Genomic DNA, 14,190 nt, shown 5'->3' with positions numbered 1-14,190 from the left:
AAATCCAAATAAAACCTCTAAAGTCCTAATAAGCAAACTCATAATATGAATTACTCTGAAAATAATAATTAGATGACACATGGAATATTTGATGCATAGGAGAAGAATCAGCATGACTGGGAAGCAGTGCCTCAAAATTAATCAGTTTTCTGAAGGATTTAGGTATGTAGAGGAGAGGTATCTGGGTGATGTAGTCTACTTGGACTCCTAAATGGTATTTGATAAAGTATTATATGAATAACTCCTTAATTAATTTCCCATGAGTTAAGAATAAAAGTCCTCACATGAATATATAATGTATTTAAAGACAGAAGACCTACAATAGAAAAAAATCACCAGTTTTCACAGTGGCAGATACAGTGAGGTCTTGCAAGTACCCACACTGGATCCTGTGGTTTCCAATGTATTCAGAAACAATATGGAAAATGAAGGATTTCATGAGATGATTTAGTAAAAGCTGCTGGACTTCTTATTTGCAGAGGACAAAATTCAATGAAGGTTAATGTATGTTTATACATTAGGGCAAAGTCCTTATTCAATGCTGGACTCTGGGCTGGCTAGTAATCAAACAGGAACATGATAGTGACGAATATAATGCTTCACTGCATTTAGAAGAATAAATGTAATGTTAAGAACTACCAAAAAAGGAATAGAGAACAAAACAGAAGTCATCTTTATACCACTATATATGCCCATGCTGTGTCTACATATTGAATACTCCATGCTCTTTCCCCTAATAATAGAATTGGAAAACAGAACTGGACGATGGACATGGGACAGTTTCTATTCATTAAAGTTAATAGATTAGGAGAGTTCAGCTTGAAAAAGAGAAAGAATATGATAAAACCCTATAAAGTCATGTCTGACATATAGGAAGCAAATATGGAATGACTGACCAATATATCTTTGAAAATAAGAACCAGGGCATTATATGAAGAGAGTATATGCTCAGCAGAAAATAAAGAAACAAAGTAATTTTTCACACAACATATGATGAAACTGTTGGAAGTCCTTATCACAGAATGCTGTGGATGTCAAAAATCCAAAATACGACTGTAAAAATACATCAATTCTAAATTAATTTTAATAGTTAAAGGAAAAATATAAATTAAGACACACACAAAAAAATATGATGTAGGATGGCAAATAAGCAGGGGCTTTGACTGAATCCCTTCTAAAATCCTAATTAATTAGACTAATATTTAGCATCCCTTAAATACTTAAACCATAAGAAGAATCCTAATAGAATCCTCTGATCATACAGTTGAACATCCATTTGTGTAAATATTTCAGCACACAACACTGAGATTGTAGAGAAAATGGTGCTTGGCAAATTTGTATACAAACAAGACAGAAAAGTCATACAAATTTAATACTAAAACATATGGTTATTAAACCAGCATAATATACCAAAAAAGACAATTTATAGGACAAAACTACATGGTGCAAATTCAGATATTGTCAGGAATATAAATTTGAACCAAGAAAAGACAACCCAGCACTATGAAAGGCCTTAACAAACACGAAACTGACTCACTCCTATTCATTGTGAAAACAGCTCTGAAGTTCTCTAGCTCATGTTTTATTATTTTTTACCTTGGGTCTATAAACTTTTTAACGGACTCTGTTTTAAACCACATCCAATAATTCCTCTTTTCAGAAGCAGAGGCTGGTACTTGGACATACCTTTACCTCTGGCAAGCATGTAGGTGAAAAGGAAGGCAGGAAGCATGTCAAGTGCCTAACATACCGATGCATATTATAATCAGGAAAATACTATTAATGTTTTTCATTTTACTACTTACAAGTTAGGAAATCCTAAAATTATTACAGAAAATAAAACTGAAAGTCTTTCCTTACAGGCAATCTATACTTTACATACAGCAGAAGATCTCTAGTGAAGGATAGGTAAAACACCAATTATATCTCCCTGGTATAAAAAACCCTTAAAAATTCCCCATATTATTTTCTTACCACATTTTTGAATGCTGAATCCTACGCCCTGCAATAACAGTGATCCTAAAAGCTGTATGCAGATATATAGTATTATTCCTTAAGAATTATGTAAAGTGACAAAACAAAAGTCTTGCAGGTCTCGTAAGCCTTCATAGTCATGGCAAGTCTTATATATAAGGATGAATTAAAATTTCAGTTCTAGATAACTAATGATATCCAAATGATAATTAAATAATTATTCTAATGTATTTAATTTACAATGGTTACATTTAGCATCAAATAAAACTGTACTGATTTACAAATTCTTCTAATCATTTAGTTACATAAAGAATGAGATTGTTATTTGTTAGTATTCATTTTAAATCACCTAGGAATAACAAAATCTTTGTATAGTTGAGCATATTTAATGTGTCAACTTTACTTTTTGACCTGCCATTATCTATGACCTAGTAACCAATTTATTTTCTCTTCCAGAGACTGTTATTTGCTATTTTTTAAGTGTTTCAAAATACACAGTTTTAAATTATTATTTTTTTAATATTAGGTTGCTTGCCCAATAAATCTCTGATACAAAGATCATTATTTTCAATTCTTCCACTCTAAAAAATTAATTTAGTTAAAAATTATACCTTGTAAGACATTTCTTCTGTAGTTTTGGGGTTTTTTTAAGTCCTCATACTTTCTTTTTTTTTTCACTGTAGGACAATTCAGCATCACACAGATCTTCATTTAGTCTTTCTATTTGCTGTTCAATCTGACACACGCTTTTGCAGAGAGTTTCAACTTCTGACTGATATGCCTTCTTTTTTCTTGAACTGTTGAAATAAAACAGACCATCTTACATTTCATTTTACGAAGTATATTAATTCAAATAAAAGTAAAACCCAATACTGAATAAGTAAAACTAAAAAATTTTACAATCAAAAGTGGTATTTTATCATCCTGCTATTTGATGCTGAATACACCAGGATCTTCCTCAAAACTTTAAAGTCTCTTTATTCATGAGTATAAACCCTGATAGTTCATTGATAGCATACAATTATATGTATCCATTTTTTTTTTTCCTACATATCTGTACTGTTAACCCATATCATAGAATCACAGAATGGCTGAGGTTGGAAGGAACTTCTGGAGGTCATCTGGTCCAACTACCCTGCTCAAGCATGGCCACCTAGAAACAGTTGCCCTGGACCATGCCCAGATGGCTTTAGAATGTCTTCAAGGATGGAGATTCCACAACCTGCACTGGCAACCTGTGCCAGTGGTCAGTCATCCTCACAGTGAAAAAGTGCTTTCTGACATTAATACAGAACCTCCTGTGGTTTGGTTTTTGCCCATTGCCTCTGGTCCTGTCACTAGGCACCATTGAAAAGAACCTGGCTCCACCCTCTTTGCACCTTCCCTTCAGGTATTTATATACATTATCAAGAGCCTTCTCTTATACAGGCTGAACAGTCCCAGCTCTCTCAGCCTTTCCTCAGGTGAGAAATGCTCCAGTCCCTTCATCATCTTCATGGCCCTTTGTTGGACTCTCTCCAGTAGCCCATGTCTCTCTTATACTGGGGAACCCAGAACTGGACACAGTGTTCCAGGTGTGGCTTCACCAGTGATGAGGGGAAGAATCCTCCCTCAACCTGCTGACCACAGTCCTCCTAATGCAGTCCAGGATGCCATTGGCCTTCTTTGTGGCAAAGGCACATTGCTGGCTCATGTTCAACCTGGTGTGACCAGAACCCAAGGGCCTTTTCTGTCAAGCTGTTTTCCAGTTGGGTTGCCCCTGGCATATATTGGTGCCTGGTGTTCCTCCCTAGCTGCAGGACTTTGAACTCCTCCTTGTTGAACTTCATGAGGTTCCTTTTGGCCCATTTTTCCAGTCTGTTGAGGTCCCTCTGGATGACAGCATGGCCCTCCAGTGTATCAGTCACCTCACCCAGTTTGGTGTCATCAGCAAACTTTCTGAGGGTACACTCTGCCCCATCATCCAGATCATTAATGAAGATAAACACGACGGGACCCAATACTGAGCCCTGGGTTACACTGCTAGTTACTGGCCTCCAACTTGACTTTCTGTCACTGAGCACCACCGTCTGGCCTTGGCCATTCAGCCAGTTTTCAATCCACCTCACTGCTCATCCAGCCAATACATCAACAGCTTGTCTATAAGGATCTTAATGGGAGACAGTGTTGGAAGCCTTACTGAAGTCCAGGTAGACAATATCAACTGCTCTCCCCTTCTCTACCAGGCCACTCACTTCACCATAGAAGGTTACCAACCTGGTCAAGCACAATGTCCCTTTGGTGAGTCCATGCTGACTACTCCTGATGACTTTCTTGTCCTTGTGAAATGTGCCTGGAAAATGGCACAGGATTAGCTGATCCAACACCTTCTCAGGGACTGAGGCGAGGTTGACTGGCCTGTAGCTCCATGGGTCCTCCTTCTTGCCTTTCTTGAACATAGGAGCGACATTTGCTTTCCTCCAGTCCTCAGGCACTTCTCCCAGTTGCTCAACAATTATTGAGAGTGGCCTCAAAATGACACTTGCCAGCTCCCTCAGCACTCGTGGGTGCATACCATCAGGGCCCATGGACTTATGTATGTTCAGTTTGCTTAAGTATTCCCTTAAGTATTCTTTCACAAGGAGGAAGGGCTTGCTCCAGCCTTTCCCCCAGTCTCTGGGACCTGGGATTCCTGAAGGCTGGTTCTTGCTAGTAAAGACTGAAGCAAAGAAGGCACTCAGTACTTCAGCCTTTTCCATATTCTGTGTCATCAGGTTCTCTGCCTCATTCAGCAATGGGCCCACATTTTCCATAGTCTTTTGTGATCTATGCACTTATAGAACCCCTTCTTGTTGCCTTTGATATGTCTTGCCAGATTCAATTCCATTTGGGCTTTGGCTTTCCTAACTGCATCTTTGCATGCTCAGAGAATGTCTCTGTATTCCTTCCAGGTTACCTGTCCTTGCTTCCATCTTCTGTATGCTTCCTTTTTGTGTCTGAGTTTTGTTGGGAACTCCTTGTTCATCCATGCAAGCCTCCTGGCATTTTTGCCTGACTTCCTACTCATTTGAATGGACTGCTCTTGAGCTTGAAGGAGGTGATCCTTGAATATTAAACAGCTTTCTTGGGCCCCTCTTCCCAACTATAATACAAAGCTATCAATTTTGGATGCAAAGAAAGTGGCAAGAACAGCCCTTTTATCTGAAAGTGTTAAAATTGGTCACAGAGTCTCAGTTCATCTATCTTATAATAAATGGCCATGTCTAGGGTACTTCATAGCAGTGCAGTGGTACAGGTTAGTTACAGAGCTGATGAATTCAAAATCCTAAGTATGTTGCTATTTGCAGAATTCTTAGGTCACATAAAACAATTTTAGTTTGTTTGCATACAAACAAACTTTTGGTAGAAGTGAACTGTTTAACAGAAGTGAACTTAAAATACCAGTCGATTAGACTGTTGGATTACACAGCAAAAACCAAACCGAATGAAATACAAAAAACCCACAGGTAAACATTGATATTGTTTTGACTGACAGAATACAACCTCTGTATCATTAGAACTTAATATTCTTAAATTGAATGTTTCTTTGTGGAAGAATGGGATCACTGAAAAATAAACTGAAAAACCTAAATGGTATTGTAAGAATCTTCACAGGATATACAGCATTGTTTCTGATACTTAATTTGCAAACCCACAAAAGGCTGGCATTCGTCATACATTTCCTTAGCTGAATCAGTGGCCAGAATATTTCTCTCAAAGAGCTTCTTTAATACAGGGTGTCATTTGCTTAGTTAGGAAGGAAACATCATTTACCTTACAAAACCCAAAGATGTCTAACTGCACAAGGACTAAACTTCGTGGATTATTTCATGCACACACACACACATACACTCTCTGCACATCCCACTTTCAGAGTATGTGAACTGCTGATTCCTAGATATAGTCTTACAGTCAGCAGTATCTTCTATATAGTTCTTGAAAAACCTGTAAGACAGCGCAAGCCCACAAGCAACTTAATTTCCCTCCCCAAAATTCAAGTAACATAGAAGCACAAAGCAAGAGAACAGAAAACATTGCCTATATGCATCTCGATGAACTATACCTAACATATACCATGTATGTAGTATGTATTACAATTGCCCTTTATTAAGAGATTGCCATAGGTAGACTCAACTTACTGTGATTCCCAAGCAATTGACCAATCTGATGGAGACAGGAACTCAGTCCCAATAGAACTGAAACTGCAATATGATCTCTCCAAAATGCAAAATATCACCTAGATGCTTCAGCAGTGTCACACACCTGTAAAACCCTGTGTTTAGAGTCATGACTGACTGATTTACATAAATTCACATACAAGCATTTTTCAAAGATATTGCAGGAGGTGTAATAGCCCTACCAAAAAACTGAGCTCTGCATGAAAAATGAGACTACTTTCACCAATCTCAGACTGTCAGTGGTGTAACCAGGGATATATGGGGTAGCTCATGGTAGTCTGATTATTTAGAAATTATAAGCCTGCAGCTGCTGCACAGAACAACAGATGAGGATTGTTTCCTGCACCAGCCGGGAATCGAACCCGGGTCGCAAGAATGGGAATCTTGCATGATACCACTACACCACTGGTGCTTCCCTGCAACCTCTAAATAATCAAATCACCCTGAGCTTCTCCAGGGTTCAAAGTGCTTCATAGTCAGTTATCAGTTTAGACAGTCCTTAAATGCAAAGGATTGCTAGCCCTTTTTTCAGTTGCTGAGAAAAAAATTCTTGCACAGGCCTAAAGGTTCTTGTTCCTGTGAATTAAAACACTGGAGATGACCAAGATCTACTACAAGCATGTTAAGAAAAATATAGCCAAGAGTACACATGTGAATGGCCCAAACCTTCCCTAGATGATAATGCTCAAAGATGATAACAAGCAACAGCAACAAAGATTTTTTGGCTGAAGGGAGGCAATATGAAAGCAGATGTACTCTGGTACTTCCAAGTCTAAGACCATTTAGTTAGGAGCCATCTCATTAGACAGTATTAATAGTTCTATTCTTTAGACTTCCACGGGTCTGGCTCTACCACATACACAGATTATACCTTCCTGCACACCAGTGAGGTTAGCAGTGAGATAGATAGAGACCAATAATACCAATGTGAGTAGTAACCAGGGCTGTGACATAACCATGACTTATGAGAGTTATAACTCTAAGTGCATTACCAGTTACAGACAAACTGATGAAGGAGGTCAAGAAAATAATGTTATGAAGAATCACTGGCAAATGAGGAATTTGTGAAGGTACAGTATGTGATGCCTTGAGCCCAAAGACCAAATACTTAGATGGGATCAGAAGCAATTACAATACTCCACCCAGCCAAGAGAGGTTCAGGGATATTCTGACTACCAGATGCAACTTCAGTTGTAAATCTGTCCCTGAACAAATAATTTCCATACACTTTTGGTAATGGTTTCTGGTTAGTTATTAGAGAGTTTTGGAATCCTATAGTCTCTGATAATACTGATTTGAACTATTCAGACCACCATCACATCACTTTCAAACCAGAAAGTTTTCTACAGATGGTCTTGTGACCTGATTCTGAAGTAGGTCTCATTAATTATTGCATCAGAGATAGATGACTTAATTTTACAAATTCCAGATGTAGAAGACTTAAAATCACATACTTCATGACACATGCAGTTCTCCTACTTAAGCACTTTTAATATTTCCATATGCCCCATAACATCCTCATATGAACAATACTTATAGTAGACTATGTAGGAAAAAGAGTTATCTACTGGAAATGAATTACCTGAAGAAAGTAACACATATTCTAAAATACTGGCAAAAGGTCACTGGGCAACTAACTACTCACTTTCCCTAGGGAAGTTTTGAAACAGCAAACACTGAAAACCCTAAAAAAAAAAAATTCATCTGATTGTTTCTTAAAATGGGTATAAGCATAGTTAATCTTCTTTTTGGGAAGGTAGAGAGTAACTGGCTTCACAAATTTCTTCCAAAATATCTATGATTATAAAAAGACTTAAATATCAACATACCAAAGCCAAAAGAGCAATTCATCTGAACAGTGCAGAGTAAGCAGATCTGTGCTGAAGCTGGGAAGCAATGAAAGGAACCAAACAATTACTGTTCCACTCTGATTTCCTATACCTTTTATGTGGAGCAAAATTGTTTTGATGCATACAAGGGTACCTAAGACTCTGGAGGTTAAAACACTTTAAGCATGGATGCAAGAGGAACATAAATATTCCAAGCAGAAAAGCAAGTGGACTACAACTGAAAGAAGAACTACAGTTCTCCAGTGCACGTATTCCATATTCCACTCTATGTACAGGTGTTGAAAATTTTATCACAGCTTCTGAGGCTTACTCAGAACTCCGTCCTCGCTTGAGAAACATGGTAAGTTTTTGATTTTTCTTTCCCTAATCTTTCATACATTCAATAACTATGCATAGAACATGGACCAGAGATTTTTTGATCTAATAGCAGTATCTGTAAGATAGACTCAGCCATTACATATCAGGTCAAATGAACTGTTTTTCCTGAGCTTCTTTCATCCAAGATGCTTAACATACTATGAAGGAAAGGCAACACAGATGGGGGTGAATGTTCATATGGACAACAAATTCCAAAGTATTCCAATAATTGGAACTCTTTTCCCCACCCAAATACTTGTTTGCATAAACATTGCATTTTAGATCCTTCTAAGCTCAATCACAAGTTACCTGGAGATATGTCTTGGAATACTTTGGGAAAAAATTACTTCAGGATCATTTTGCCAAAGTCAACGTTATTTCTGGATGCCTCTGCACAGCACTCCATCAGTGTGTGTGAAGCTGTCCTCATCAATTCCATCACCATAATTTGAAGTACACTTCTGATTATAAAAAGCAAGCCTGCTTCAGTGGTCTCATAAAAGATGCTGAGAGAGTATGATATCCATTTTAGAAAATGTGGGAGGTAGAAATGTCTCTCATATCAAGCAAAAACACAGGAACTTTTTGAAATCGCTAATTCTCCGTAAGAAGAGGTAAGGATTTTACATTTATTGACAGGAAGATGTGTATATGCTGGATTGAGAAAACTTGTAAACCAACTGCGTGGTTCATGTAATAAGGTAATTTGAGGAAAAAAACCCACAGTATAAAGGGGATCAGCAAACACAGTATGGATGTCTTGTTTCCCCCTCTGATTAAGTGAAACAGTACTCAAGAAGATTCAGTAGTGAACAAATCAAAAATTGATTAAAAGGTGTCCTCATCATAGTCATGAGCACTAAGTTTAAGTTCCTCTATTAAACAGGATCCTTCGTAACAGAAAACACTTTCCCTAATTTCTTCAGATCTGTGTGATGGAAAAGCAGAAAAGATGTTTCAGTGGGCTGGGGATGGGAAGAAACTACCACAATGTGAAAATAAAGGAGCTGGCTAGCAACCAAAACACCTTCAAATCTAGTAAGAAAATGAATATTATAACAACATAAAAATCTTTTACCTTTCTTTTTAGTATGCGTTGCTAAATACATATTAACAAAGAAAACAATTACTAAAATATAGTAAGATCAAACTAGTGAGAAGTAATGAGGAACGGAGTAGTGAGAAAAAACCAGCCAACAGATGCTCCTCAAGTTCAACACAAGTGTAAAAAAGAGAGCCACCGTCTTGATAACAGCAAGATATTTGTAACAAAACTTTCAGACAGGTGGCGATAGTGAGATGTTAATGACCAGTCCAATCCTACTTTGAGGATAATTCTGAGCATCAGTTCAGAATAGGTACAGAATCCCCTGGACAGGTTTACTGCGTCTGGCTCAGATGGAGTTAACTTTCTTTATAGCAGCCTGCATGGTGCTGTGTTTTGGATTAGTGGCTAAAACACTGTTGGTAACACACCAGTGTTTTGGCTACTGGTGAACAGTGCTTACACTTTCTCTTTTTTTCCACTCTGCCCCCCTAGTAAGTAGGCTGGGGGTGGACAAGAAGTGGGGAAGGGACACAGCAAGGACAGCTGACCTGAATTGGCCAGAGGGATAATTCATACCATTTAATATCATGTTCAGCAATAAAATGGGGGTAGGGGAAGAAGGAGGTGGGGTTTTTTGACTTCCAAGGTGGCCATTGCTCAGAGACTGGCTGGGTATTCACCTGCTTGTGGGAGGTGGCAAGTGACTACTTTTGCATCCCTTGGGTGTTGTGGTTTCCCTCCCCCACCCTATTAAACTGTCTTTATCTTGACCCATGAGTTTTTTTGATTTTATTCTCCCTATTCCCTTCCTCACTGTGCAGGGGGTGGGGGCCAGGGTCAACCCACCAGTCTTTTCTGAGACACAATATGGGGGCTCAAGAGGGATGCAAGATAATGATGTATTTGATCAGTGTGTTAATGGGTAGGTCTTGATAATGGCTGCTTTCAGCTTTTGCTGTCTGCTGTGTTTTTTTCCTTTGCCTGAATTATGTATGTTAAAAGCCTTGAGCCTAGTCTGGCATTCAGCCCACACACTGCTGTCATTCCAGTACGCTGGGAACCATCTCTTGAAGACAATCAGCAGTAACACCTTCCCTCTCCTTAGACAACATGCTGACCAAGTCCCCCAGGGATCACCATATAGATGCTAGTCTTAGTGTGGACCCCCACTCAGCACAGTACACAGCAGCCCAGAACTCCTGGGCTCAAGTGATCTGGCAGTCTCCAGCTCCTGAGTAGCTCAGGTTGTCTTTGGAGCAAGACATCTGGTCATAACTGTGGCAACTCAAGGCAAAAGGGTTACTTCAGCGAGACACAGACCTTGAAAATGGCAAAAAACACCCCCCAGCTTGATGCAACTTGTTAGCATCTTCAGTAAAAAACAGAGAACATACAATGCTAGATGTCTCAATTCCAGGGACAGGTTGCTTCACAGGAAAGGAGTTTGCTGATATATACCACCAATATTGTTGTTATCTGTCATTATATGAATGTGGTCACCAAGGATATGAGTTTCAGAGCACTGATGATCAAACTTTGTTCTTTGGTAGACAATGCTTTTGAGTTACCACCTAGCAGAGCTACACCCTGTTAGCATCCTCTTGGATGCCAAAGACATACACAGATGCTCCAATGATTTTGTATCTTCTGACAATCTCATTACAAGGTTAATTTTCACATTTTCTCAAGTGGCACATTGAAACTGATCAACCTATGGATTTCATCTGCAGAGTCTAACAGAATATATCATATATACTGTCATCTGTTCTGAGTTCACATGACTCCAACATGGCCCAAATAACCCCCAGAATTTGCACAGGATATAGATGGGACAACTGATGGTTTACCAGCTATTCAGAGAACGAAAAAGAACTAGGAGAATTTGGACAAAGTGAGGAATAAGTCTTCTTTGAAAGTCTTAGCTATTTATCCAGATACAGATGGTACCTGTTACCCTTTGCAACAACCTTGGTGAAGGCCTTGAAGGTGTGGGAATGCCACGTGACAGAACTGTATTGGAAGTGGTCCCAACAGATTGAAAACACATGCATTATTGCATTATACAGATATTTTTAAAAATACATTAAATTAGTAGTACTGAAGTTTGAGAGATGAGAACCACTCCTACTCAAGGAATCCACAGTGAAAACTAGAGTCACCATCTGAACTGTCAGCTGCACATGAAGGTCTGGAACAGAGTACCTTTTTTACAGCTGCTATATTCTGAACTAAAGAGGAAAATGTTTTCACTTTGTTCAGATTGGAAACTGGTTGTAGTAAGAAAGTAAGTTTCTCTTAGCTAAAGCAGATTCTCATGAACAACGGCTGAGAGAAGGGAGTGTACCAAACAGACATAAAAATCTTTGCATTGTATCCAGGATCCAACTGTTAATAATAATGTTTTTCTGTGTATGACTGAAGTAGTCAGTTTGAAACAGACAGAAGAGAAAATTTACGATGTTTAGCTGCACTTACAAAAATGCTACTCTTGTTAAAGTGTATGAGACAATGAAACATACAGGTTGCTTATCTTTTTCTTGTTGAAATGCTACCTCATCCTCTGAAAAGGAAGATAGGTAGTTGCAGGTGAAACATTATCTCTACTAAACAAAATGGAAATGCTCAAGAAAACACTCTGAGAATAAAGATCACTTGGGAATAAGTAAAGGAATGTCACATTTCATCTGTTTATTTTTTGCATTATGAGATGATGCCCACCAAATGGTTAAGTCTTCAAAAGAAGACTGCATATCTCATGGTACGAACCATATGTTTACAGATCAGCGGAAGAGTCAGTTAAACTTCCATAAGGACAGAAGAAAAATTGTATCTAAAATCATTCCCCAGGCTTCAGAAAAGTCATGCAGAAGACATTATTATTTAGACAGTAAAGTAGCCTTAACTCAATTGAGGAACTGTTATCTTCTCTTCAAAAGCATTAAGACATTTGAGACTCTTCTCTAAGCTACTACTGCAAGAACACTTTCCCTTCTTATTTAATATGACAGCCATTATAGAAGACAGGTTTGAGGGTGTTTAATGAAATTGGCACTTCATAGTGGGAACATAATACTTATGATTAAATCTCCATATCATAGGGTTATTGGGTAACTGATCTAAAATAAGAATCGTTTTAAAGAAAGGTGAGAGAACAAAATTAAAACTGTTTAGACAAGCCAACAAATATTCTCAGTTGACCACTGTATTAGAAATCCTACCAAAATATAACTAGGACAGAAATACTTTAAAGAAAAATACTAACAGTTGGACACAAACTTAGAAGTTCAGTCAATAAGATGAACTGGAGCAGCTGAACTTTGGTTTTTAGCCACCTTGTATAGGAAACGAGACTATGTGGACTGCACATACCCCTAAAATCCCTGATGATCATGAGATGTATTTCTTGCAGGTACTGCATGTTCTAAATAGGAAAGAGACACAACTAAGCTTTTTAGGAAGAATGTTAGAAAACAATTCTCTACCTTCTTGCAGCCTAATAGGAGGTGGACAGTCACTCACTTTTTAGTCTTGTTGAAGTACATGTCAGGACTCAGTTAGTATACAATTAATAAAAACAAGCACTTTGATTCTTAGACTAACATGAGACAATGTGTTGATTTTAAGAATCCCATTCTGATGGAATATAGCAATTAAATACAGTACAGCAATTCTTCCCTGATACAAAAGACCATACAGAAATCATAATGTACTCAGAAAGGAAAATGAAAAATAAAGCACAATTATATTGAGAAAGTTTGTGAGAGGCTTCAAAAGGCTCAGAGTATCAGACTAATGATCTGACATGCAAAATATTTCCAATATAAAGCAAGAAATTAGTGGCAGATCAAAGAAAGTAAAGATTTCTGAGCAGAACCACATATCTTGCCTCTCTCATAACACTTAATGGCAAGCTCCCCAAGAGAACTATAGTTAGTTATAGCCTTTGTTTAAAACACTCCTTATTCAGTCGAGAACTCCAAAAAGATAAAAGGGGATTTTCAAATAAAAAGCCCTACAAACAGCATTCTTCCTTTGAGTTTGCACTCTGTAACACATAAGAGGAATGCATGCAACTTCTAATTTTTAGGAGGGATTAGCAATTGCTTTCTCCCTTAAGAACTAATATGTTTCAAGCTAGGTCAGTGGTCTTGAAAGTAGATTTGAGAGAGTGTAGGGGCTCTGTAAAATAGCATTCCAGGAAATCCTTCTAAGAGTTAACTTAAATTATCATAAGAAAGCAATGTACAGAAATCTGGGATTGTATCAGGCTAAGAATCCTGTTTTTCCACTAGAGTACAATTTAACACTTAATTCTTCTGAATTAATATTTTTCTTTTAAAAAAATACTTAAATTGAATTCTATATTCAGCCTCCCCTCTTTGTTTCCTGGGACTAGACTAAATAGCAGTCTGAAAAGATATCTCCCTTTCAAAGGATGTCTTCAGATCATCCTTTGAAGACATAAATAAACTAAGATCTTGGAATCCTTCATTACTCTGACTTGTCATAACCATTCTCTGGGTCTTGAATCTGAACTTTCATATCCATTTCTGGAACTCCTGAACATGTGGAAGAACAATAATCAGGACACACTCACAACAATACTAATTATATATGAAATAGATTTCTCTTGTGAACTTGTCCTGTGTTTCTAGGATCCCTGTTACATTTTAGTGTATAAGATGGTCTCAAGTGATAATGCTTCCCAAATCTGTTTTCTGAGAACTCCCCTCTCTCTCCTGATGTTCTGCATTTGCCTGCACGT

At 37.9% G+C, this 14,190-nt stretch overlaps 1 protein-coding gene and 1 non-coding gene across 2 annotated transcripts in view; both read right to left on the bottom strand.

Annotated features, from left to right (window-relative positions):
* Positions 1-14,190, bottom strand: part of CCDC178 (coiled-coil domain containing 178) — a 177,961-nt gene that overhangs the window by 136,982 nt on the left and 26,789 nt on the right. Inside the window, 2 exon segments of the mRNA XM_074822648.1 lie at positions 2,586-2,621; positions 2,624-2,771. Of these exon segments, the coding sequence (XP_074678749.1) occupies positions 2,586-2,621; positions 2,624-2,771 (184 nt within the window).
* Positions 6,512-6,582, bottom strand: TRNAG-CCC (transfer RNA glycine (anticodon CCC)). Its single transcript has one exon. It is a non-coding gene; the product is annotated as a tRNA-Gly (tRNA).

Source organism: Strix aluco, chromosome 1 (assembly GCF_031877795.1).
Source record: "Strix aluco isolate bStrAlu1 chromosome 1, bStrAlu1.hap1, whole genome shotgun sequence".
Lineage (NCBI taxonomy): Eukaryota > Metazoa > Chordata > Aves > Strigiformes > Strigidae > Strix > Strix aluco.
The sequence above is the reverse complement of the archived record's forward strand: the minus strand, read 5'-3'. Positions and strand labels throughout refer to the sequence as shown.